Source organism: Pogona vitticeps, chromosome 5 (assembly GCF_051106095.1).
Source record: "Pogona vitticeps strain Pit_001003342236 chromosome 5, PviZW2.1, whole genome shotgun sequence".
NCBI classification, from domain to species: domain Eukaryota; kingdom Metazoa; phylum Chordata; class Lepidosauria; order Squamata; family Agamidae; genus Pogona; species Pogona vitticeps.
The window spans coordinates 100,113,240-100,138,879 of NC_135787.1; the positions used below are offsets into that span (position 1 = coordinate 100,113,240).

The window sequence follows — 25,640 nt, forward strand, 5'->3', positions numbered from 1 at the left end:
CCCTACACCCTGGAGTTTTCCCTATAATGTATGTGCCAGAAATTCTGTTGCAGAACTCTAGGGGTTACATCATCAGCAGTGGCAAATCGTGATAAAGGCAGTGTCAGGGTGCTTATGACTCACATGACATCATGGGCACCTCAAAATTGCCTGTTAAGGAAGCCCTTAATTAACGGTGATTTGCCGCTGCTGCTGCCATCATCAACATGCATAATAGAATATGAGCCACTGTCTGAATTTTCTTTTTTCCTGGTAGTCTGAATCTAGTAATTGATGAAGTAGTCTGAATTCCTTTGAACTAATAAGATCTGATTTGGACCAGATATAACCAGTTTGACTCAGGCTCGATCTAGATGGTTAAGAATCAGCCTGCTTTAGTTGAGGATTTGATCAAAACACTTGCACAAACCTCTGTAGTTAGACGGATGCTTCTGGCCACGTGGAGGGCCCCTCTGAGCCTGCTTTTGGATGGGTGTCATTAGTGGCTGCGCTGAGATGTCTAATATGTTTTGGTTGAATGTTGGAGCTCCCGAAATGAATAGCCAGTGGAGATCTCTGAATACGTAGAGGACATGTTCAGATTCAGGTCATAGTCTTGGTTTCAGGAACATCTGCTGAATCACACCAAAGGCCTGTTTTGTTTAGCATCTTGTTTCCTACAATGGTCATGGCCAACCACATGCCCATAGGAAGCCCACAAGCAGGATATAAATGCTGTCTTAGATCAAATTTGCTTTCTATTCTGGGGTTTTAGAGAAATCTCAACCGCAATGCCATGTAATGGAATTTTCTACTCATGAACATACAGTAATCGGCCAGGCCTGGTCAGGAAGAACAAGGAATATCAGGTTTAAGACAGAAGCATTCTGATAGTGTTCTTTATAGCTTACTGTATGGTTGTGTGCATCTTGCTCCAGAGCTTATATACAAAACTTTCTAGAGTGCTAAATCTGATTTGAAGTGCTTAGATGTAACAACAGGTCATTTATGGAAATCTTTCTTTGCTGAAGTTCTTAATCTAATGAAAAGGATAATGTATATGGGAGCAGGGTGGGGGTAGAGGATTTAAACAGCTAACCTTTGTGTCATTGATTGAAAAACTGAATGATTAGTGTGAAGGCTTTCTACTTCTTTTTTTTCATTTCCAAAGGCAGGAAATGCGCATAGAGGTTACTGTAGAATTTTTTTGTTGATTTCCAGTTTGAGAGGCAATGCTTTAAAATGCTGTTGCTATTTTATTTTCCCATTGCAAATAGAACTTTTCATCAGTAACTGTTACAAATTGATTTCAAAAGCTACAGAGCAAGCAACATAAGAAACTAAGAAGTTACAAGGCAACTTCATGTAGTACAAAATGTATAATAATTCTCTTTCAACAAGACTGTAATAATGCCATCAATGCCCTTCTGGCCTTTGCCAATCCAGTGAATTAGTGACCTACAAAAGGTCCAGTCACCAAGAGCCCTGTTCAGCTCTTGCAATCTCAGGGCCATGGCTTCCTTTATCAAGTCAATTCATCTCATATTTGGTCTTCCTCTTTTCCTGGTGCTTTCAACTTCTCCCAGCCTACTGGGCTCTGCATTATTACTACAAGTTGCCACATAGTACAGAGGGACAGCTCTCCTTACCTTAATCTTGCCATAGCAGTCAATAAAGAAATCTGGATTTTAAGGCAATTGATTTCCACCTCCCACCCCCAAACCAATGGTAACAGGCATTACAGGAGTGCTTTTTCTTTCTCATTTATTATAGCTGAAAATTTTCAATTGTTTGCAGCTTTATGATACTTAAAATCACAATATAGCTGCATGAAAACTGGGTGATGGTGGTATCTGCAACAACAAATGGGCTTTCCAAGTGGTATCCATTCCAATGCAAAATCCTCCCAACATTATATTTCACTTACTGGAGACCCTTCCTCACCCTGCTGGGGGGAGCATGGTGAGGGACTGGACATCATCTGGGTCCTTCCAGGTGGTATGCTTAATCATATCTTAATCTCCCTTATGTTCTTTGCAAGCCATCCCAGTGGAAATGATAGCCAGTACTGGTTGAGCCCTAAGGGAGAAAAATCATGTACAGTTTTAAAAGGAAAGGTGCAGATGTCTTAAACATTTTAAGGAAGAATGATTCATTTCACTTGGAAGCAATTTCTTTTGGGGGAGAATGTATAGATCATGCATGTGCTCTCTGGACAGAATGTTGCAAAGCTAGAACACTAGGTACTGGCAGCGGCATAGTGTGGGTTTCCAACACCTGGGGCAAGGCAAGTACTGTACTGTGGTGCTCAGGTCACAGGCCAGCTCTGTGATGCAACAGATGGGTGGAGTGGGGCACAGGAGGCGGCACCATGAAGCAGCTGCAGAGCTGCTCGAGGTCTGCACTGGCAGTGGTGGTGGGCCAGGCACTCCCTGGCAGCTTCGACTCAGACAGCCAGGAGAAGGAAGAAAAGCACAAGGAGCAGCTGTGGAAGCATGCTACACCTCCCACACATAAAAAGTCCCTGCTGCTGCCTCTCCCATGTCTTCAGCCCTTCCCATAGGACTGGTCCGAAATTCTGCTTGGAGCGGGGGTTGGGGTTGGGGAGAGACAAGGGGCAAAGCGCAGTGTCAAGAAAGTGCAAAACACTCACTCCTCAATACGGCAGGCCTGGGGCCTGTCAAAGGTTGCCATCGCACCCCTCGGGTGACACCTCTTCCCCCCCTTTCCCTCCGCCCCTCCACTCTGTCTCTGTTTGCCCAAGCAACACTGTCATGGCCACTGGAAGGACTTACTTTGGCTTTGGCCCTCCTGCATGGATGTAAGTGGAGATGGAGTGTGCCTGGCTGGTTCCTGTCCTCTTCTGGCCATCCTGCCAGGGGCTGCTCGTGCCAGCATTGCCTCAGCCACAGCTCCACGACTGCTTATCACCAGCTGTTGAAAGTGGAGCTGGGTTGGGGGAAGGTGAGGGCCCTAAAAATTGCACCACCTAAACATTTTGCACCCAGGGTGACTGCCCCAGTTTCTCCTGAAACCCAGTTTAAGGCTTTTCAAATAATGAGACACAGCAGTACTAGAAAGGGAAAAGAACTCTCTAAGGGTGCAGTTATACTGACTATAAGAACAGCTGTTGAGTCAGGTTTTGCATAATTAGAATCGATTTTAAAAATCTTGCCTACACAACACACAGCAAAGCCTGCTTCTTTTTGACTACAAATGAAGGTTATTTGAAGAGGCCAGTACGGACTTTCTAATTTACCACACAATGTCCCTGTAATATTAAATATAGTCCTTGTGGATTTTGGATGGCAGGGACATTGCTTTCTGTCTGTTTTCATTTTTTTCTTTTTTAACTTTAGCACTGCATCACTGTACTGATATTCCAGTGAAAACTGATTTAAAAGAGAGAGAGAGAAATGTAGGCATTCCAAGGGATGCCTAAAAGCTGAAGAATTTGATTTGAAAACTTATGTTTTGTTTGCCAAAGCAGTTTTAAGCTTTGGAGTATTTATATTGGAGTATTCAAGTTTTAAGCTTTGGCGTATTTACATTTTCAAAGTAGACCAGATGGGCGGGGTATGTATAAATAAATAAATAAATAAATAAATAAATAAATAAATAAATAAATAAATAAATAAATAAATAAATAAATAAATAAATAAATAAATAAATAAATAAATAAATAAATAAATAAATAAATATCTACTTGTGCGCACACACAAACACCCACACCTATATGGTTGTTGTGGGTTTTTCGGGCTTCTTGGCCATGTTCTGAAGGTGATTTTTCCTAACGTTTTGCCAGTCTCTGTGGCTGGCATCTTCAGAGGACAGCAAACTGTGCTCTGGTGTAGTTTGGCTAGGGCGTGGAGTATTTATGGCTGTGAGATGGGATGATTAGTGTGTATTGTTGTGGGTGTATTGTTTTCTGTGGATGGGTGATTAGTGTGTTTTGTTCTGGGTGTATTGTTGTGATAAGGAGATTATCTGTCACCTTGGTTGATGGTAGTGATCCCCTTGACCTTGTGATTGGGTAGAGTTCGTGACCTTTTGCATGCTGTATTTTTGAGAGCTGGGAGCCAAGTTTTGTTGAGTTTCAAACTTTCCTCTTTTTTGTTGAAGTTTTTCTGGTGCTTGTGGATTTCAATGGCTTCCCTGTGCAGTCCGACGTAATGATTGCTGGTGTTGTCCAGTATTTCAGTATTTTGAAATAGAATTTCATGTCCAGTTTGTTCTAGGGCATGTTCAGCTACTGCAGATTTTTCTGGTTGTTTTAGTCTGCAGTGTCTCTCATGTTCTTTGATTCTGGTGTGGATGCTTCGTTTTGTGATTCCAATGTATACCTGGCCACAACTGCAAGGTATCCGGTATACTCCTGCAGTGGTGAGGGGGGTCCCTTCTGTCCTTTACTGACCGTAACATTTGTTGTATTTTTGTGGTGGGCTTGAACACTGTTTTTAGGTTGTGTTTTTCCAGAAGTTTCCCCATGTGGTCTGTGACCCCTTTGATGTATGGCAGAAATACTTTGTTTGTGGGTGGCTGTTTTTCTTCTTCAGTTCTGTATTGTTTTCTTGGTTTGATGGCTCTTGTGATTTCATTTTTGGAGTAGCCATTTGCTTGCAGGGCCCAATTCAGGTGGTCAAGTTCAGTGTTGAGAAACTGAGCTTCACAGTTCCGATTTGCACGGTCTACCAGTGTTTTGATTATGCCTCTTTTTTGCCGTGGGTGGTGGTTGGAGTTTTTGTGTAGGTACCTGTCTGGGTGGGTGGGTTTTCTGTAGACCTTGTGTCCCAGTTGGAGGTCAGTTTTGCATAGGACTATGACATCTAGAAACGGGAGTTGGCCCTCTGATTCTTTTTCCATGTTGAATTGTATATTTGGGAGGATGCTGCTGAGATGGTTGAGAAATTCTTCCAATTTTTCTTCACCGTGACTCCAGATTGTAAAGGTGTCATCCACATATCGGAAACAGACTGTGGGTGCGAGGGGTGCCGAAGCCAGGGCAAGTTTTTCAAAATGCTCCATGTAGAAATTTGCTATAACCGGGCTGAGAGGGCTGCCCATGGCCACTCCATCTGTCTGTTCTCGAAAACCTTCGCAAATACATTATACCCACACCTATACACCATGTATTTGTCAGCAAGACAGTCTATGTCTGAAGCTTCAATAAAGCTTTGGATGGACCCCAGGTTCCTTTCAGAGAGAAGTCCATTGGAGGGAGAAGTGCACAAGATCAATCCAAAGAGGTCAGTTTGGGATTAGATACCAAATTTTGACTGAATTCTGTGTTCATCCCTATTAGCCATATTACTCAGGGGAGACAAAAACCAAGAAGAGTTCTGTGGCACCTTAAAAACTAATAAATTAGACAGAGATTTGTTTTTAGACAGAGTTTCAATTTACAAAATTTTCACTGCAAGATCCATAGTTATTCTGCAGCCAAAATACTTTTTTCAAAAGTAGAAATATCTGGCAAAATTCGATATAGTAGGATGAGGTGTGGCTGCTAATATGGGAATGCTGTTTTTTAAAAAAAGTTTATGTTTTAAATAGGAAGTCTAAGAGCCATACAGCCTTTGAAATGTAATCACATTGGTTGGCTTTGTTTAATAATCTCATTCCCAGTTCTGCATTAAATAGTTGTGGTTTCTACTTTTAATAATGATGCCACATAAAGATGATTCACTTTGAACAATTTCCTTATGTTTAGTTGTGCTCATTAGGAAATTCTGTGTTTCAAAGATCTTATCAAGCCTGATGACGTCTGTACTTATGCCATAATAGCAGTCTCCAGAGCCTTGCGTTTTAGCAGTTTCCAGTTCTCCCATTTCTTGTAAATCTTCTTGACTGTGCTACATTGTGTTACAGTCTTTGGTTAGCAAGAACGGAAGCCATCTTTGTGTACAGAACTTTACTTACAATTGTGAAATACACTAGGGGATAATTATTAAAGGGTGGGGGAGGACATAGGAGACGTGCAAGGGCCACTTCTTTGTGAAGCCAGGTAAAAGAATGTCTGTAAACATACAAAGTCATTCTTCAAAAAAATATAGATTTAAACACAGTGAGGCTCAAATTCTTCGGTAATCTGCAAGATATGAAAGATGGAGAAATGTAGTTTTATTTGCCTCTCCAGGTAGTCAGACTCTGACTATGAACATACCTGTTTCTATATTTTATTTCGAGCAAATGTGTATCTGACTTTACTCTGGTTAAAAGTTGGTGAGTACAATTCTCAGTCCAGTGCCGTCATGCTTCTTTGCCACTGTGCAAATGATTTATTTCCACTGGTCTCTCCACCCAGCTACTCATTCAGTTTGTACCATAAGTAGAAACCTATTTGTCCCACCTACCCACCAACTCAGTGCTGTACCACTTTTTTCATCCTGCCCTAGTGTCCTTTTTCATGTTGGCTTTTCTCTCCTCTGCAACCCAGTACTCAGCCCTTTATTCATAGGATAGAAATGTAGTTTATTTGGACTAGTACTCCAAAAATCCCCAAGCAACGTGACCTATTTAGATACAATCTTTCCAGTTATTTAAGAAAGATGGAACATGAGTAGTATCCCTGCAAAATATTGTGTTTCCACATTTTATTATTTTGGTAAGGCGTCTCCAACTTTCAGAATCCCACAGATAAATTCTTTGGGTTAAAATTCCCACAATCCACAGCCATCATGGCCAATTGTGATGTCATTTATCCAGTTTTTTAAGCTGGAAGATCAGAATTGCAAACATTCAATTTTTTAGGTCCTACCATTTTGATAAGTGGACTATAAGTCCCTGAAACCCCCAGGTAACATCTTTGGGGTACGACTTCCACATCTAGCACATCCAGTAGATATATAACCTATATCACAGTTTATCCTCATTGTGATTCAGCTTATTAGCACTATTGTCAAAAGGACTACAGATCACAGAATGGGCCGGCTTCCACGACCACTCAAAATGTAACCCATTCAGTTACTTCAGTATGCAAAATTTTGTGTTGCATACCTACTACTTGGTGTATAATTACAAAGATCTTCTACATTAAGATAGCTCTAACCCCAGGATCCCCACAGGTAAATTCAGTAGACTTCCAGAGTACTTGAAACATGTGGTCAGCGATAACTTATTTGGTCTGTATAATTTGGGAAATGGCTGTTTCATGTTTAAAGTTTTGACTGTTTCTATTGCAGGATTAAAACTCCCAGTATCTCCCAGGCAATATAACTTTGTGAGATATAACGCAGCCATTTGTATAAGCTGAGACATCAGTATTATCAATGCAAAAGCCATGTTTATAAGTCTTATAGTTTTGGACAATTGACTGTTTCAGTTAGAGAGCAACTACTGCCATCATAACCCAGCCAGCATGTTTCAACCATTTGTTTAATCTGTAATAGGGGTACTGTATTTATATAGGAATAAGAATACCCCAACACAGCTGGATGTAACAATATAACAAAGCTGGATATAACCATCCACTCACGTGTCCACTGCCACTGCCGGCTCCGCTCTCCCTTCCAATCACTCCGGAGCTCATGATTGACTATCCACTCCTGGCAGGAGGAGGGAAGATGAGTCTCCCTGTCAGGAAGATAAGTGGATAGCCAACCGGGAACTCTGGAGCGATTGGAAGGGAGAGCAGAGCCAGTGGTGGCAGCAGATGGGTGAATGGATGGTCTGACCCCAGGGGCCCAGACCCTCGTCACGTCCACCTGTGCAGGTCACGTCCACCTGTGCAAGTACCCCCATCTTTAATCTGAAACTTCAACAGTACTTGTGCAAGAGTTCAGATTTCTAGCTCTTACTGTTTTACAGCTCTTTTGAGACAAACATTCTTCTGTATTAATAAGATTTGTCCTGAACCTGAAATATCATTTTGAGTCCCTAGATGGCAGGCTTCTCTGACTAACTAAGAGGAAGCTGCAGTCAGCACTGAGGTGCACAGGAGTTCACATCTGATATTTAGGAGAGGGAAGTCCAAACAAAAAAGTTACAGTTTTTGAGTGGGTTCTTGAAGCTGCAATTTGTTTTTCAGATTGTTAGTAGACAGTATGAACTTGTGTGCTGAAGCTGGAAATGTTTGAAGAAAAGCTTTTAAAGTTGGTGTGTGAGGGAGGGAGAGGAAGAGAGAGGAAGAGGAGCCAGAGAAAGAGAAGTTAAGGAAACTTCGTGGGACTTATTGCTTGATAAGTTTGTCCAGTGGGTTAGCAGCCCTAAAAAATGTTGTCCTTCCACAAACTGTATATATATGGTAATATAGGCTCGGCCTCCAAGTGACTTCTTCCATTGAAAGGCGTTTTATATGTTGTTAAACTGCCATTTTAAAAAGCCACAAAATTCCATCTTAAAAAAAGACCACTCTAGTTTATGACTATGAGATACTGTTGCTGTGCCCACAATTCAGAATGCCTGGAATGAGCCAACATTGCTTTCCAATTTGCTTTTTTTTTTTCCATGTTGCCAGCAGGAAAAAGAATGCCAGTTTTTCATAGCAGAGAGTTGATGACACCAGTCTCAACTGTCAAGATGGTTGACTCCCATTCACAAGCAGAAACTAAACAAGGAAAGATCCCAGAAACTGACTTCTTCTTCTTCTTTGCATTAAGTAATCACAACTCATCCAAACAGAAAGCTCTAACTTGCCCCCTAACAATTTAGATAAATGTTGCAAAACACTGTAGGTCATCTCACTACAACTGTTACATGTGATGAGATAGAGTGTTCCCCACCTATATTCCCCTTATACAATTTTGAAGTTTGGGTTTGTGGAAGTCCCTGCCACTTTGTGAAATAAAATTCACAACTAGATATCACAGATAAGGAAGGATTACTTAACTATAAAACATATTGAAATGAAAATAAATCACCTGTTTTGTTACAGAAACTGAGTGGGCACCAGGGACAAACTTACAGGATGAATAAAGCTAACATATTTACTGTTTATAGATGGAAATAACTGGTTAAAATTCCTTAAATATAGTTAGATTAAATATCCTTGGTTACTGTTCGTAATACGTATGTAAGATGAACTCTCCTAGCTAAAGCTTTGCTATCTCAAAAACTTTCCCTGCAGATTAGAAGGTCCACTTTTCCCTGAGACCAGATTGCGCTGCACTCTCACTCCAGCCATTTCCTCATGAGGAACAGATGCTGTCCAGCTGACTTCCTCTGCCCCCTCCCTCAGCTCTTCCTGCTGCTTATGGATTCTACTGCCATTCATTTCTAAGGGATACTTGCCAAAGTTCCCTTTGGTGCTACTTCCACCCTTCTGGGCTCAGGTGCCCCTTTGAAACGGCACCCCAACCTCATTACACGGCTTCTTTCTCTCCCAGCCACCATCTCTCATTTCCTTCACATCTTCTTCCAGCAAAGACCTCTCATATTGAAAACCAGTCCCCTTTCTGAGCTCTACTCTGCAGTCACCAGTTTTCTTTCTGCCAACCATCTCCAGCTGCCTACCTGACCTTTTCTTTTCAACAGATTTGGACCAACTGTCAGTTGTGTTTTGGATAGCTTCTCTTTCGACTGGAGGGACCTGGCTTCAGGTTCAATTCAGTTTTATTATCTGTTCGGAGCTGTTGTTAAGGAATGAGCATAAACGGACAGACATAATTCGTTATACTTTATTTTAATGGATGTTATTGTATTTTTATGATATTGTAATTTGCAAGTTTTGTGAGCTATCATGAGTAGTAAGTGCAAAGCAATTGGAAAAGCAGGATAGAAAATGTTCTATATAAATATATAAATATATAAATAAATATGGGAGTGAGCATGTTTTCTAGTGCATGTCACACGTATTCATCATATGTATTTCACTATTAGTAAACTATTCCTTCCTGTTTCCAAATTTGTCAAAGGAAATTAAAAGGGTAGTAGAATACTTCAAAGGACAGAGAAGCCATGCCTTATTTTTTTAATATGAGGCAGAGATCATTTAAACATGATTTCTACCTTATTTTTTTTTTTTTGCTTGAAAAACACACCCTTTCATTTCTTAAGCTTATTCGAAAAGGTTTTCAATGCTGTTGTCAGACTTGCATGTCTTTTGCTGAAAACAGAACTGGTGGCTTAGGAAAAAGCTGCTATGACACCAAGCACACAGTAGTCTGCTGTCTGAAAGCTGGAGGGTTTGTGCCACAAAGGTCAGGCACCTAAGAAGAGAAGGTTTTAATTGGTTTTTGTGCTTGCCCTTTGCTGACCCATTGCTAGGCCTCTTTAACTCTTGTGGCGCAATTTAGGAAAGGGTGAGAAGGAAAAATGGAATTATTCAAGTACCATTATTCCTGTGGTAGAGTGCAGGTAGAGGCTTTAGTTACTGAGTAATCCTTTTGATTGCCTAAATAAACAATTGAGGGCTGCACATATGGTCAGAACAGAAAACAGAACCACCTCTCTTTTAATTTGTCTAATCTGCCAAATACTACATTATCTATGAACTAGACTCTGTGCATTCTAAATCCTGCTTCAGCACTTTCTTTGCATCAGCATGCTTTGCTGTAAACAGCAGACAAGAAATGCTATTGTATTACAGGGTGCACAGCTAGTCCTACCCTGCATATAGCTGAATTTCTTGTACTTTCTTTTTTTTTTTTGCTGAGAAATCAAAGGAAATGGTTGAGCCCGCCTAAGCCAGAGTATACACTGGTTTCTGCTGGATTCCACTCTTCCTACATTTTCTGGATAGATAGCAGAAACTTCTTTTAATGCAGTTTTTTCAAAAACTTACAAAGTGTGTGAGACAATATATACAAGTGAAACAAGTAACTATATATTGTCATATGTATTAGTAAGAAAATTATAGTTGGATTACTGTAATGAAAATCCAGCCTTGTATGTACCCCAAAGTAAGATATATAAGCCTTACCCTTAAACAAAGTGAAGTAGGTTGCTTCAGGAAAGGGTTTCTATGCACTGCTAAAGGTGGGAAAATATCAGTTATTTAATCATTATGGGCACAATCCAGTTTACCTTTGGCTGGAGAACACCCCATGCATTTAGTGTACGTGGCAAGAAAAGAACACCATCACCAATACCTCCATATCACATATAAGATGTCCTGATCTAGTCCGGCTCTCAAGATAAGGAGGATATTGCTTTTGGCTTGGCTCCAGACATGAACAAGGACAAGAAACTGCAGCATTCTCCTTGCCAATAAAGATTTGGCAGAGTTCTTGAACTGGCGAAAGTTGGGTGTGGATTTTATTTTTTTAGATTATGTTTTGTTAAAAAAAAAGTCCCTTTACAAAAATATTTATTTATTTATTTATTTATTTATTTATTTATTTTATTTTATTTTATTTATACCCCGCCTATCTGGCCCACCGGACCACTCTAGGCGGCTTCCAAATATAAAATCAAATAATAAAACATAGACAAATACATAATAATCAAACAAGAACAGCAGTAAAAATAAAAGGAAAAGTAAGAAGAAATCAAGAGTTGGCTGGAGGGAAGGCCTGAATAAACAGCCATGTTTTTAATTGGGTTTTAAAGGTGCCCAGCATGGGGGCCGCGCGAATCGCCGGGGGGAGATTGTTCCAGAGGCGAGGAGCCACCGCCGAGAAGGCCCGGTTTCGTGTCTTCTCCTTCCGGGCCTCTCTCGGCGTCAGGTTCCCCAGCCTCACCTCCTCACCTCCTGATCCGGGTAGACCTTGGTGGGAGGAGGCGTTCTGCCAAATATCGAGGTCCTAAACCGTTTAGGGCCTTATAGGTAAGCATTAAAACTTTGAAGTTGACACGGAAACAGATGGTCAGCCAATGCAATGCGGCCAGCATTGGAGAGATGTGTTGATATTTTCTCACTCCTGTAAGGAGCCTGGCCGCTGCATTCTGCACCACCTGAAGTTTCTGTGTCAGCCTCAAAGGCAGCCCCTCGTAGAGCGCGTTACAGTGATCTAATCTTGAGATTACGAGCGCATGCACCAAGGTAGTGAGCAGTTTGTGGTATCACACAAATCACCCAAACTGTCCAAGTTTAAGATGACCACTCCTTTATTTAAAAGAGTAAAGCAATAGATAGGTTGTTTGCATACTTTCAAAATCAGCCAGTATCTTTGTACTTGTTGTGAGTAATATGGTTTGCTTTGCTTCTCATTAAAGAAGGACACTAAATACATTTTAAAAACAATAACTCGGAGACCCTGAGGCAGGAACAGAGCTCCTCTGGGAAGGAAAGAAACTTGTGGGACTTTAAAATTTCTTGCTGATGCATCTTGTGTCAGGACAGCCTAAATCAATAAGAACAAGGAATTGTACAAGTATTCATGCCTATGACTAATCTAAACTCTTTTAATTTAAACAGATCTCCTATGACACTAACCCTAGATTAGAGAAGTAAATCTTCACTTGTCCTGTTCTTATGTACACGAAAGAGAAGATGCACATTTTTCTCCTTGCCTGCAAGAAGTTTTTTGTGAGACGTGAGATTTCACATTTCACATTTGCAAGGATTATTTTTTTTGCACAAATTAAAAAATAGAAACTGAATAAAAATAATGAGAACTGCATAGAATCATAATAGCTGCTCCTTTTTTCCGCAAACCTCTGAGAACTGGAATGAACAGATTGAGGGCATCTTTTTGAATAAAAGGTCATCAAAAGAGACTCTTAACGCTCTGCTGAAGATCCACATATATCTCTCCATTTGCAAGTTGCCTTCTAGCCACACTTACCTTTCCCACCTCTCTTTTGCTCGTAACAAACTCCCCATGAAAAAAGGGGAGGAAAAAAGAAAAAATCAACATGTTTTTCTTTGCTTTCTTAAGTGTTCAATTTGCCCATATCCTGTTTATTCACCATTTCACAATACCAGAAAATCCAGCTGGAAGGAGCCTTAGAAGCTTTGACAGTTGTGAGGCTCAATTTTAGTCCCTTCCCACTGACTGCATGCAAGGGGAATGGGCTAAACTAGAGGGCACCAACCCACACCAAAAAGCAGAAGCCCCTGACGGGCTGAAAAAGGACCAAGCTGGGGTACCCTGGGGCAAATTAGTCTTCTTGTCGTGTGGATGCTGGAAAAAGGTGTGGACTAATCTGCCCCAGCAAGGTACAGTACCAAACAGAGAACAAATGCCTGTCTGGACACATCCTTAGAGTCTGAGTAGGTCAATATGGGAGGAGGTACTCCTTCAAGTAACCTGGCCCTAGCCTGTTTAGGCATTTAATTGTTAAAAACTGCACTTTGAATTGGACCCAAAACTATGGCACTGCTCTTAGCTGTCTAGAGTACTCTCTGATAATGGTTTCATCACACAGTTGCCCTGCTTCATTCACTAAATTTCACAATTACCTTGGCTGAAGTTCAGTTGCTTAATATATTAAATCACACTAGTATAGGCTCACTGTATAATTGGGGAGTTGGTCACTTAACTCCTCTGTAAGATTCATTGTTCAAATAGGCCTACTTTACTTTACCATGGTGAGACACAACTAGAGTAGGCCCATTTGAATCAATGGAACTTACACCAAAGTTGACTCATTGCATCCCCACTGATTCAGTGAGCATGTTTTACTGTGTTTTACCACACTAAGCAACAGGGGTTTAGCTATTGTAGCATTCCTCTTTTCTTTTTCCAATGCTTCTTCCATTTTTTCCCCCAGAAAACCTTTCATGGAGCAAAAGACATGATAGGTAGACAGTACCTTGTAATAAGTAGCATGAAGAGCCATCTATCTGACAGTGGCCTTAGTAAATGAAATGTGTCATTCCCAGTATTAATTTGGAGCTTTAGCCCAATTGTTTAAAAAGGAATCCAGATCTTTGATTATTGCTTTAAGAAATAAGCATGGCCTGAAACAAGCTGTGTAGCATTTGACTTTAACGAATAAAGTATTTATTTGTAAAACAAGATCTCAGAGGTTAAAACTACAAGGAAGCAAACAGATTTCCAAGAGTCTTGGGGAAAGGTAAGCTTTCAGTGTTCAGCACAGGAGACGGTATAAACTTCCTCATGAGATTATTCAAGTGTTTCTGTAGAAATTCAGACCTCACTTCCTCTGCACTGGAGCTATTTTAATCGGAAGGTATGTATGCTGTGTCTGTAAATAGATAAATCACGTATAGTGTTAGATGTTAGATATGCCACATTCCATATGACCACTGGCATTACTCTCTCCTGTCTGCAGTTACACTAAAATTTGCACATTCTTAAAGACTACCCAAGGAGGAAATCGCATGTCAACTGCTAAAGAAGAATGTAACCTTTGTTTCTATATTTTCCTCACAGTCTTGATCTTTGACCTTCTTAAGTATGCATTTCTCGGACCACTTACACTTGGAAGAGTCTCAGTGGACTTTACAGACAAAAATGGTGCTTTTCCAGATCTAATGGTCTGAGCATGCAGTCAAAGTCACTGTGACTGAGATGCTTCAGGCACAGTAGGTTAACATCAACAATTTGCTCATGTATACAAGCTATGACAATATTGGTGTTTGTCTTATGACTAGTATCCCTTCCCATCAGGGTTTTCTCTTGTGCCCAGTTTGGCTCAAACCACAGTTTTATTTTAATTCTGTGTTTTATATCTTCAGACAGTTCTTCATCCATAATTTTAATTCTTAATTTTACCAGGAGAGCATAGAAACACTTCCTCCCATGCAGACACATGCAAGGATACATGCTTATGGCATATGATTAGTTTTTAGAGACATCTGTGTTTTTGGAATAACTTGCTGACTTTGACCCATCAAGTGATTATTATTATTAACATAGAAATGGGCCTATGTAGTAGCTATTCATGAAAACACAAACTGATGTATATTAAAAAGTAAGTAATCCTTTTGACCTGGTTTGAGAACATTGTGTTCTCATGAGAGATTATAACTGCTTTTTTGTAACCTCATATTGAACGTATCTGAGAGCAAGCCTTTGAACCTTCCCGAGAATATTTCTCAATAATTTTTGTTTGTTTGTTTGTCTGCTATTTGTTCTTGAGTTAAATCTGGAATGATATCCTTTCTGCCATCAAAGCAACGATTTCAGTGGTAACAGATGTAGGTGGTGTTGGTTATTTATGTACTTTGGGAGTACTTTTTAGGACAGTTAGGTCTACATTATGGATTTGCAGAAGTGAGCTCTGTTCCATGAAAAGCTTATCTTTTCCCCAAAGAGAATCTAGGTAGCTCACCAGATGGGAGGGAGGGAGGGAGAGAGAGATACTGTATGCTGTTATCCTGTTCTTTATGGAAGGACAATCACATAGGCCTTCCCTGTTCTAGCAGATCCCAACCCCTCCCCATTGCATGACTGATCACACAACTAGTATGAGACCAAAAGAGAGACAGCTGGAATTGGGGGACCACTTATGTGATCAACCTATCCTGGTCATATAACTCAGTGGCATACTGGCTGCTAAATTATAATGTTAAAACACAATTAAATAGCTGTGGTGCTCCTGGGCTTATATGGGGGGGGGCAGTTTGACAGTGGATAGTGGAGGTTGGCAACATTGTGGCTGCTGCCTTGGGAGGCCAAAAAGGCCTCACTTGGACCCCTGTGGAAAGTGCAGGCCTTTTTCTTGGCATTTCCCCTCTCAGCCTATCAGTGTAGTTAGGTAAGGTAAAGGTTCCCCTTGACAATTTTTGTCCAGTCGTGTTCAACTCTAGGGGGCGGTGCTCATCCCCGTTTCCAAGCCATAGAGCCAGCGTTTGTCCAAAGACAATCTTCCGTGGTCATATGGCCAGTGCGACTTAGACACGGAACGCTGTTACCTTCCCACCGAAGTGGTCCCTATTTATCTACTTGCATTTGCATGCTTTCGAACCGCTAGGTTGGCGGGAGCTGGGACAAGCGACGGGAGCTCACTCCATTGCGTGGATTCGATCTTACAACTGCTGGTCTTCTGACCCTGCAGCACAGGCTTCCTGCGGTTTAGCCCACAGCACCACCATGTCCCTATTATCAGTGTAGTTGGGTGCCTGGAATTCCCAAGCAAATTGGAGAGAAGAGATTTTCACTCCATGTGTCTGAGAAGGCTGGGGCCAGTCAGTCTTGGCCAACCTTGGCTCTTACTAAGCTTCAGAACGCCCTTCAGGGAAGGCGGGACTAACCACCTTCTCTGCTGTCCTTCCAACATCAGGCAAAGACCTTTTTATTCTAGCCAACTTTTAGAAACAGGCTAGCTGAAGAGAAAGAGGTATCTAATGGAGGTGAGGCTGCTGCGCCTTTTTTGTTTCTCTACAAAATTTTAGCGTGTTTCCAACTTGTTTTTTCTAATTTGTTTTAGACAAGAACATTCATTGATTGCATTTTGATATTAAAACTCACTGTGTTGTTTATTTACATACTTTTAAAGCTATGTTATGAGCTATATTTTTCCTCTATCGAGGCAAAGGCAGAATTTAAACAAATATGCCAAAACATTGTATCATGTGCTCAGATTGTGTAAGTGGAGGAAATGTTCACTCATTTCATACTCTTTTGTTTGTTATCATCAAAAGAACATTGTACGGAAAGGCATTGCTGTTAAGCAAGGCTATTAGCCACCCAAAAATTGCATTGTTGGTTATAGACCATAGTATGTATCCCAGGGCCTACTTAGGAAAGCAGAGTCGATGAAAGTGTATACTGGCTTAAAAGAGAGAACACCTAAATGAAGATCTTTTAAATATCCTATCTATTATATATTGCTAGGTAAAGGTAAAGGTTCCCCTTGACAATTTTTGTCCAGTCGTGTTCAACTCTGGGGGGCGGTGCTCATCCCCGTTTCCAAGCCATAGAGCCAGTGTTTTGTCCGAAGACAATCTTCCATGGTCACATGGCCAGTGCAACTTAGACACGGAATGCTGTTACCTTCCCACCGAGGTGGCCCCTATTGATCTACTTGCATTTGCATGCTTTCGAACCGCTAGGTTGGCGGGAGCTGGGACAAGCGACGGGAGCTCACTCCATTGCGTGGATTCGATCTTACAACTGCTGGTCTTCTGACCCTGCAGCACAGGCTTCTGCGGTTTAGCCCGCAGCGCCACCACGTCCCTGTTATATATTCTTACTTGGCCATTAATTTGCAAGCTCTAATTCTCATGGTATGCTATAACCCTGGTCATGTTACTGCTGGTTGTGATATACAGTTATAGACATGAGTTATGAACTACTTGAGTCACAACAACAAATGTTGCTCTGAAACAAAAATCTAGTGCTGGCCTAGAACTGCATCTTGACTTCATTGAAACATTAACCTCAGATTTTAGATGGAGGCGTCTTCTGATATGAGATTGATCAATGCATGCTGAAACCTTTGTCTTAGTCTTAGCTGTAATTCATTTTTACTTCGAGTAAAAAAGATAAATTTTAGAACCTTCTTGCCTAATCTTACTGTAAAATACATTGCTGTAACAAATATTTCTGGGAGTTTAACAAAAATGTATGGCACAGATTTCAAAGCCTACCATGTATTTATGTGCATTGATTTTTATTTTTTTTTGCCTATATGTATACGTTAATGATCAATCAAAAACAATTTTGGAAATGAGGTCAAAACCATCAAGATTGTTCTGTGCTCAGGGAAAGTTTATATGAAAGACTATCGATAATGGGGGAAACTACATGGATAAGGTATATGCAGAAACAGGATGTAACTAGTTGCAAATAACTAGTTATTTGTAACTAATATTTTTATATGTAAGGTAAATTTGTAGGTACTTATATAGTTACAGTAGTCTGGCCTCTCCAAATATCAATCCGTTCAAGTACAACCTTGTGCTGTTTTGTACTCTGTTCTGCATACTGAAGTTATGATATGGTGGATGAGAGGATAGTCTGCTTTGTGCCACAGCCAATATAGCATTTCAATTTTTAACATAACTTTTGTTACATTTAAACTCAGAAGTAACCTGTTAGTTACATTTGTAAATTGGTAACTAATATGTAGTTTTAGTGTCCAAACAGCTTGCTTAGGAAGCCATACAGTGAGATAGTTTTAGACTTAGTCAGGCTTTATGGAGACCAATGGAGATCAACAGAACATATAAGCCATGAGTAACTTGTTTCACTTATTTCAGCTCTATCATTCAAAACTTTTAACTATAATGACAAGCTGAGGACACAAGGGAAAGGAGATGAGCTAGTCATTTCCTTTGTTTCCTCCTTTTTTTTCTTTCCCTTTTTATTTAATTTGTTTTAGATTGGCTTTCGGGTGGTGGCACAAAGCCCAGGAAAGTGCAAGAACGACACAAGGTACCAGGAGAATTGCCTCTGCCATTGTTGAACAGCTGCCAGTGCTTTGCTTTCCAAAGTGCTGCTACCTTGGCATGTTGCAATATGGTCAGAAAGATGGACGGAAGGCGTAATGAAACCATGCTCCTCCCCTCTTCTTATGCGTTGCTGCTGCATCCAAAGATACTGCTTGACAAACAAATGAAGGCAAAGAGGAATGTGTTTTTAGAGGTGGAGGACTGATGAACAGGGCTTTTGAAATAACAGAGTGTAGGGGGTGCTGTTTTTCTGAGCCCCAAGAATAGCTTAGGAAAATGATCTCCTTTTTTAAAGACATGTTTGTGAAAAACCAGACAATTCCTTAATACCCTGTTTTCCTGAAAACAAGACAGGGTCTTATATTAATTTTTGCTCCAAAAATGGATTAGGACTTATTTTCAAGGGATGTTTTATTTTTTTTTAAATGTACAACAATCTACATTTATTCAAATACAGTCATTTCATCTTCTGGTTGCTGCACAAGGGAAGTGGGCGGGGTTTCACTTAATTGGGGCTTATTTGGAGGATAGGGCTTACGGTATATTTCAAGCATCCTGAAAAATCCTACTAGGGCTTATTTTCAGGTTAGGTCTTATTTTCGGGCAAACAGGGTAGCAGCGCCACAGATGCCATGGGGGCCCATTCCCTCCACCCAGAACCAGCTGGTCCACTCATCCTTCACAGTGTGATACTTGGCTCTGTTGCCATCATTGTCGCCTCAGTCACAGAAGGAGCCTGGCCATCTCTTCCCTGCCTCCCCACATAGCTGACCACTTATTGTCCGAGCAAGGAGACTCCTTATCCCACCTCCATGCCGCAGTGATCAGCTACACAGTTAGGCAGGGAACATCCAGTCAGGCTCCTTCCATGATTGGCGCAAAGGTGATGATGGAGCCAAGTGCCCTGCTGTGAAAGTTGAGTGGACCAGCCAGTTCGAGAGGGAGGGAATGGGCTGCCATGGCAACTGTGGTGCCACTATTTGTATTCATATCTATTCATATACAGTAGATACAAATAGCCCATGTCTTATCTTAATAAATGCTAAGTGTATTATCTACTTCAACTTCCATATGAAAACCTCAACATAAAAGAAAATAAATAACAACAGAGAAGCTGAGTGAGTTCTCTTATTCTGTTACATTTTTAAAGTACCTGTATAGGTATTACTAAAAGCACCAGACAGTAAGCCAATGACAAATGCAAGTAGTGAATCAGTACTTACTACTCCACAGAATAAAAAGAAGTCTTGAATAAAAGTAAGGAGCAACAATAACTAGGCAAGCACAGCTGTGTAGCAAACTACTTTGAAGGAACTCCACAAAACAAAAGCTGTCTGAAACTTTTCAGGCCTTGTTTACAAGAATTGGGTAGAATCAAAGTATTTTTAAAAAAAGGCAGTCAGCTTTCCAGGAAGTAATCTATATATTTCAGTTTGTTGATTTATCAGGAAATCTGGTCTTTGATCATCTCCCCTATTTTGTTGAACTGCGATGGAATCAAGAGAGGTTTATAGTACTTTCAATTCTTAGCACTTCAATGTTGGTGGCTCCCTTCTGATTCTAAGAGGTGGACTATTTATCAACAAAAGGGCTACCCATTCTATTTCAAGCATACAGCAGAGTTCTCTGAAGTAGAATAGTGTTATTCCTTAGTGCAGTGGTGTCGAACTGTGGCCCTCCAGATGTTCTTGGCCTTCAACTCCCAGAAATCCTGGCCAGCAGAGGTGGTGGTGAAGGCTTCTGGGAGTTGAAGTCCAAGAACATCTGGAGGGCCACAGTTCGACACCACTGCCTCAGTGTATTACAAAGACATGTCTGAGAGATGGCAGCTTTCCTGAAGCTACTCAGTGAATTCATGTCTCATTTGTGATTTTAAATCAAGGACTTTCAATCCAGAGCTTGCTTACACTCTTAGGCCCAAATTAGCATTATACACAATGTCTGGTCACACCTAACTTTCCTCTTTAAAAAATAATATTAAAAAATATATTTCATATGTGTTCATAATTTTAAATCATGCAACACTCTGATACAAAGAAAGAAAGAAAGAAAGAAAGAATCTCATAGAAACGCCTGAGGAAGCATTGTTCCATGTTGACCATGAATGTGTTTGCATTCTGTGGCACCATAGCCATCCTGTTGATCTGGAGATACACATTAATCCCAGTGGCGATGTAGTTCTGTGGGACTAAAAGTCAAATGGGTTAGAAACTACATGTCCTGTGGCCTTGTTCAGAATGATATTCTCAATAGTTTGTAGTCTACCCTTGTATGGAATGTTGGTGAAAATCTCCTCTATATCCACAGTGGCTAAGCTGGTTGATCTGGGAGGCTGTGACTAGCCTCTGGTTTCCTCAGTTATATCCCTTACATAGAATATTGGTGGGATATGTTTTGAGGATAGGACCTATATATCCAGAAACTCCAACAATCTTCTTCTTTTTTTTTTTTTTTTTTTTTTTTTGTATTCTGGGTGATAGCTAGAAAGAGCCTGGTTGAGGTTCTTGTGGCATGTCTGTCTGGATTTGGTCATATATACCTCTGGTGAATTTTTCAATGGGAATTCTTTTGGTACTCAACACTTGGGTCTGTGGATAGTAACATATAAAATGGAATGTATGATCATTGTCTCTCAGTCTCTTGAATGTAGTTCTGTTTTACTGCTCTTCTGTATCTGCCGCATTTTGCGTAGGGCAAACAGGACAATCCCTACACACGAAAATAAATGGACACAACTATGACATTCGAAATGGCAGCAAAATAATGAAAGATTGTACTGTTTTAGAAATTTCTTTTATAGAAATGGCTACACACAAAAGCCAGTTTCAGAATACTTCAGCTTCCCAAGGCAATCTGTTACAGATCTCAAAGTAATTGTTGTGGGGAAAAGAAATTACAAAGGAAAGTGTGTGCCAGGGAGGGAGAGAGGAAGTTGGAGTTTCATTCACAAATCCCAGTGTATACCTTGAGGATTAAACAAAGAGCAGGGATTCTTAACACATTATATATATTAATAAGCTCATTTTACCCAAATTCTTGAGTTTAGCTGTAGCCAAAAGTTGCATTTTTTATAAAAGACATTTCCATTTATACTTCAAAGACCAGCTGAAAGACAAGTAAATCATTCTATCATGAGGTTGTTTTAGTAGACTGTACTTCAAATATTCGTTGTTGGTGTCAATAATGTCAATATCATATTGAAAATTCATTACCATTGTTATAAATTTGTCATTTCTTTTCCTCATCTCATTTGGTTCCACTTTCTACCATCCACTCTGTGCGTACAAAAGTCATTTTCCTCACCCCATCCCATAAACAAATAATTGTATTTTGAGGGTTACAAACAAAAATGGCAGCCTCCTTTTTTCCCCCTCTAGCTCTGTAGCAGTTCTTTAATCTGGTCTTTAGAACTCTTTTTCAGTTCTTTGATGAAGGACTACTAGGAGTAGAGAGGAAAAGGAATGTTAATATACTGTCAATGTCTGTAGCAATGGGACATAATTTTTTTTCCTAGTCAGTACAAATGCAGAAGAAGTGATATCTTTAATTGACCATTAATAATATAAAACAAAATGACAAATGAAAAACAGTGAGCTTTTGATGATAAATCATCTTCTTCAAGGCTGTGCATCAAGATGTTGTGGGTAGTTCCAAACTTATATGCTGTTATTAATATACCAAATTCACATGGCTTATGATATTGAGGCGAAGTTTGCTTCTTAGGCGGAGACAGTTGCAGTATGCAAGTTGGTTTCAAGCTCCTCCTCAGCAAGCATCTAAATATAAACACAAACATGTAAAATCACTGTGTTTCTGCCTTTCACACAATGAATGTGAAAAGGAAATATTGCGAACTGGGCACTGCTCTTGGCTATATGTACATATATGTGCATTTGTTCCTCTCCTATGGTGCATTGGTTGGTTCTGTTTTCCCATTTACTTCCCCTATTTACACGAGCCTTGAGTGATGGAATAGAGTCACAAGCATATAGGCACCAGCGACTTAAGTGATAAGAGATAGCAGATAAAATGTAATTGATACCCCTCCCCAATTACCAAAGATCACAGATCACTGCTGTGCCATTTCATTACGGTCATAAATTTAAAATGGGAGGAGTCACAAGGGGTCAATGAAGTTTCACAAAAAGCTAAATTTGAATTAAATTTGAAGCATTCTCATCAGGCAGAATACCCAAAGAATTCCAAGAGAAGCAGAAAAAGATTGCCAGCACTTCTAGCGTGTGTATCTGTTGGGTGTACAGGGGTCATGGGTCTTTTCCACTTTGGTTTTAGCCTCAAGGAGGAGCAAATTTTCTTCTAGTTTTTATGTGTCTCAGAGTGGGGAGGGGGTGTTTGTGTAGGCTGCCTTAAGTGTTTTGTCATATAGATTTCTAAATATTTCCCCATGCTTGATTTCTCTGAGGCTGTAGTTTGTGTGCAGTTTTCAAGGAGGATCATAACGAAAGCTGTAAAGGTGTTCCACATTTCCCTACATTATTAACTGCTTGCACTGATGGCATTCTCTTCCAAAACAAAATTCACCCGTCTATAGTCACAGGAAAACCATCATCATCAAATGACTAACCTCAAACTGCACCTGTGTACTATTGCTCTTATCAGGTAACCCCTTTAAGAGTGCTGGCGGCCTAAAACATGACCTCTGAGGCTCTGCGTACTGCATTGCAAAGGAAGCATCCTTAGAACATTGACTCACACAAACAAACAAACAGGAAGAGACCAGGTGCTGGGCTCTTCTGAAGGCAAATAAGTCTCTCTCTTTCCCACTTTGAACCATTTTCAATAAGGGCAAACTGGGCCTCTATTATCTGAAAGAAAAAAGAAGGGAAAGAAAACAAGGTCTCAGCTGTTAGAGATCTAACATCCAACTGGTATAAGAAGGCAAAGCAAACAATCTAAAGGGATATGAATTGGTTCACATCTTCTTGTAAATTTCTATTGTGTCAATTATTTTGCTCTGTATTTGAAGTTGTTTTTAGTCCCTCTGTCTGATTTGTTTCATAGGCTAACAGAAGCCCATCGAACAGCTGTCAAAGTCATAAGGAGAATGCAGTATTTTGTAGCCCGAAGGAAATTTCAGGTAATAAATGCCAATACCAATGAGTTAAATGAGCTATTTCAGTGGTACTTGAAAAACTATGTGAAATGTGCACCAATCTGGGGGTGGGGGACCCACTTGTCTGTGCACTAAAATGTCTGTACAGAAAATGTCTACATAATGTCAATGCAAAACCATGGACACTGAATACCTCAACAGGACAGGATCATTTGTAAACCTTGTGAAATTTTGTGTCTGTTTCTCAAAGTTTGCAATTTCATTTTTGCAGTGATTGATACTATGGGCAACACAGCAGTTAGTACATTCCAAGCTTATTCTTGATTCAAAGAGTAGAGCTTTGGGACCAAAGGGAAGTAGTGCCTCATAGGTGAAGGTAGACCTTGTGGGAATGAATGATGGCTTCTAATAAGTCAGGCTTCTAAGTAAGTCTGACTCTGCCTTGTGGCTCAAAGTGGAATCTAATGGGCCTCAGAGTAGAACTAGCAAAGAATGCTCTCATCAGGACAAGGAAAAAATGGCTTCTCTCCTTGATTCCAATGTGAGTCCCTCCAGGGGGATCCCTGAAAATGACCCCCAAATCCTAAAAGAAAACTCCCCAGACCTAATGTAAAGCTTATTCCCTGGCTGGCCTCTCTGAAAAGCCAAGCTTATTGGTATCACATCTTGACCTAGAAGATACCATCACCTCCCCTCCTTTGTCTACTCAAGATGAAGGGAGATCCTGCTTATGTCACAGAGGGGAGGTATTCTGTTGTGAGGGCAGTCTCCATTCCTTGTTCTGAGAACAGCAATACACAAAGCAAGCAAACAAACAAACTCTAAGCCTAAGAGCTTGCCTTTTTTTATGTCCTTAACTGGGGAACTCTCTGGTATGTAAACCAAGCAGATGGGTGGTGGGTGGGATGGATTGTGTCTAGGATGAAACTAAATTGTATTAAATATTAAAGAAAAGAACTAAAGCACATCAAAGCAAACACTTAATGCAAGGTAGAAAAGTCACAGAGATAAGTCCTTGGGAACATGATTTAAAAATACAAAACTGATTCCAAAAAATAATAAAATGTACAGGTAGGCACTTCTATAATAACCAGCACAGCCTAAAGAATCATGATCTCTGATACAAAGTAGCCCATTCAAGCCCCAATTCTACTCGTTTATGATTGCATAGATGTGCAGCCATATATATTAGAAAACATTCCACAAGTGAAATAAAAAATAGGGATGCCCCAAACAAAAAATTATAACTGGACCTTGGATCAATACCAAATTTGGCACGGAAATTGCAGAAAGTCTTGCTTTGTGCCAAATTTGGGGATGTTTGGGCAAAGGGGTTTTGAGTTGTGATTTTTACAAAAGCAGCACTGTTTTAGTAAAAACACAAGTGACCATAAATCTACAACCTATTAAAAAAGATGAAATACATTGATAAGACCAAATTTGCGTACCTGGAAAAGAATCATTTTACCCTTCAGAATGATTGAGCCATTTATGGCTCTAAATTAATAAATATACAGTATACTCACTTTTGTTGCCAGCGGTTTAGATATTAAAGGCTGTCTGTTGCGTTATTCTGAGGGGACAGGACATTTACACTGTTATACAAGCTGTATACTCACTGCTTTACATTGTAGCCAAGTGTAATTTCTTCAGTGTTGTCACATGAAAAGATGTACTAAAATATTTATGAAATGTGATGGGGTGTACTCACTTCTGTGATATACTGTAAATAAATAACCTTAGAACTGCAGAGCTGGAAGGGACCTTATTAATCAATCATCCAGTCCAGTCTTTGTCAAGAAGGCACAGTGGGGAATCAAACTCCAAACCTGTAGCCAGAGACCTAAACCACTAAGCTATCCAGCAGTTAAAGCTGTTTATAATTAGTGGTTTTGAAAGCCTGAAATGCTCTGAAATTTGCTTAAATTTCCTTAAAATTTTGAACTTCTAAACTTAGCTATTTGCATAGCATAGCATTCTGATCAACCAGAACATGTTTGCAGTCAGCAAAGCAGCGATATATGGCAAGGGTCAGATGCCTGTCACTTTTAAACCTGCCACAGCATTCAATGTGAAAGAAAGCCTGTAACTTCTTCCTGGCCAAACATATCTAGTTCCCACCTGTGAAAATATTTTTAAAAATATTTTTAAAAGTAGATAACAATATTTTACAACTCACTCGTTTTAAGCTGTGAAATTACTGGGTTGGTTCATGTGTTTGTTTTCCTTTCCGTCTGGGAATGTCTCAGGGTTCCATGATTCCCCATACTATTTCACATGTACGTGAAAAACCTGAAAGAGGTTGTCCAGAATGTTGTGATCTGGTACCATCACTGTACTGATGAAACCCAATTCCATCTGCTTTTTAAGATCTTATTCTCCTCCACGACTGTGTAGGTCACA

General features: G+C 40.2%; 2 protein-coding genes across 2 annotated transcripts in view; both read left to right on the forward strand.

Moving 5' to 3' along the window:
- Nucleotides 1-25,640, forward strand: part of LOC110074991 (potassium voltage-gated channel subfamily KQT member 1) — a 535,131-nt gene that overhangs the window by 228,248 nt on the left and 281,243 nt on the right. Inside the window, exon 15 of the mRNA XM_078394146.1 lies at nucleotides 23,186-23,261. Coding sequence (XP_078250272.1) covers nucleotides 23,186-23,261 — 76 coding nt within the window. The remainder of the gene's footprint in view (nucleotides 1-23,185; nucleotides 23,262-25,640) is intronic.
- Nucleotides 1-25,640, forward strand: part of LOC144589471 (uncharacterized) — a 282,764-nt gene that overhangs the window by 23,412 nt on the left and 233,712 nt on the right. The window lies entirely within an intron of this gene.